Here is a 1,266-nt window from a genome sequence, read left to right on the forward strand (position 1 = left end):
ACTTATGGCAGTGGTTAAGAACGGCCCTCAGCCAATCAAAAGGCAGAATTTTCAGAACGAGTTTCGGTTTTTTCTACTGAGACCAGGGCCTATTATCCCGGCCAAAAAGGCTTGGACAAAAATGGTAATATATTTTATCTTAAATTAGAGGAATGTAACTCCGCAACCGTAGAGCCGATTTCGTTGTGTGTCCCCTTAATAGATAGCTTGGTGTCTATTTATTCTCGTAAGAACTTCACAGCATCTAATAATGTTCACTACTTTTCAAATGGTCGCCGGTAAGAAATTGACTGCTGCTGAGAAGTACTTGGTTGTGAAGACCTACGAGTTCCTCTGCCAAAAGAAGGCCTCTGCACCGCATCTATGGAAAGGAGGAGTTCGTTATCATGTCAAAGAGTGTTTAGGCTTTGCTACGGGCACCATTTCAGCTATATGGGCGCACTGGGAGCAGCACCACGACAAGAATTTCACCTCGGTAGGCTGTACTTCATATCATTTCAGTTATTATTGATATTTATCATTTCAGTGGTCGACAAATTAATTATGACAGATGGAAGGTCCAAAACCATCTGGGAGGCCTCCAGAAATACGAGACAAAATATCTGCAGCAAGGTGATGAATGCGAAATTGCATCGGAACCAGAGGGCAGCAACGAGGACACGGAAGAGGATGACGCCGTCGATGACAATGAAGCTGTAGCCGATTAGGAATATGAACGGGTGACCCGTTGTATGTTCTTTACACTCTAGATATTCTTTTGACGGGTTCTTTTTAACAAGTTTATAATTTTCTAACAATCGTCAAATTGCGGTAATATTTGGAATTTATCCATCCGGTTCTGAAAATCCCCACCTGTTATCCCGGCTCTGCCAATGAATATGCATGCATGTTAGTACGTGCCAAGCCCACAATTGCAAACAATTCTGCAAGATATAGAGCCTTTTTTAAACGGCCGATTGGGAGATCAATGGTTGCAGATACGCAAAAATAGACCTCAAAATCGGAATCTACGCCCGATTTTACCCCTTATATCTAACTATCGTTATGGGTTTTGTGAAGGGAAGGGTTACCTTTTTTGGACCAAAGTTTGTCCAAGGTTTGGTGGCCGGGATAATACTACCATGTAGTACTGTGTTCAATATTATAAGGAGTAATAGTCTTCAGCGTGGTACTATAATTATTTTAGGGTACTATTTAAAATACCTAATTTTCGATACTACTGTAGCTTCAGTATAGATCTGTCTCGTCAGTATTGTGGGATCTATC

The 1,266-nt window shown here is 41.4% G+C and overlaps 1 protein-coding gene across 1 annotated transcript; it reads left to right on the forward strand.

The window, feature by feature from the left end:
* Positions 1-268: 268 nt before the first annotated feature.
* Positions 269-707, forward strand: PITG_21819 (uncharacterized protein; the record flags this gene model as incomplete). Its single annotated transcript, XM_002894728.1, has 3 exons — positions 269-376; positions 429-475; positions 551-707. The coding sequence occupies 3 exons, from the start codon at positions 269-271 to the stop codon at positions 705-707; spliced, it is 312 nt and encodes a 103-aa protein (XP_002894774.1).
* Between the last annotated feature and the right edge of the window lie 559 nt (positions 708-1,266).

Source organism: Phytophthora infestans, genomic scaffold (genome assembly GCF_000142945.1).
Source record: "Phytophthora infestans T30-4 supercont1.560 genomic scaffold, whole genome shotgun sequence".
Classification (NCBI taxonomy): domain Eukaryota; phylum Oomycota; class Peronosporomycetes; order Peronosporales; family Peronosporaceae; genus Phytophthora; species Phytophthora infestans.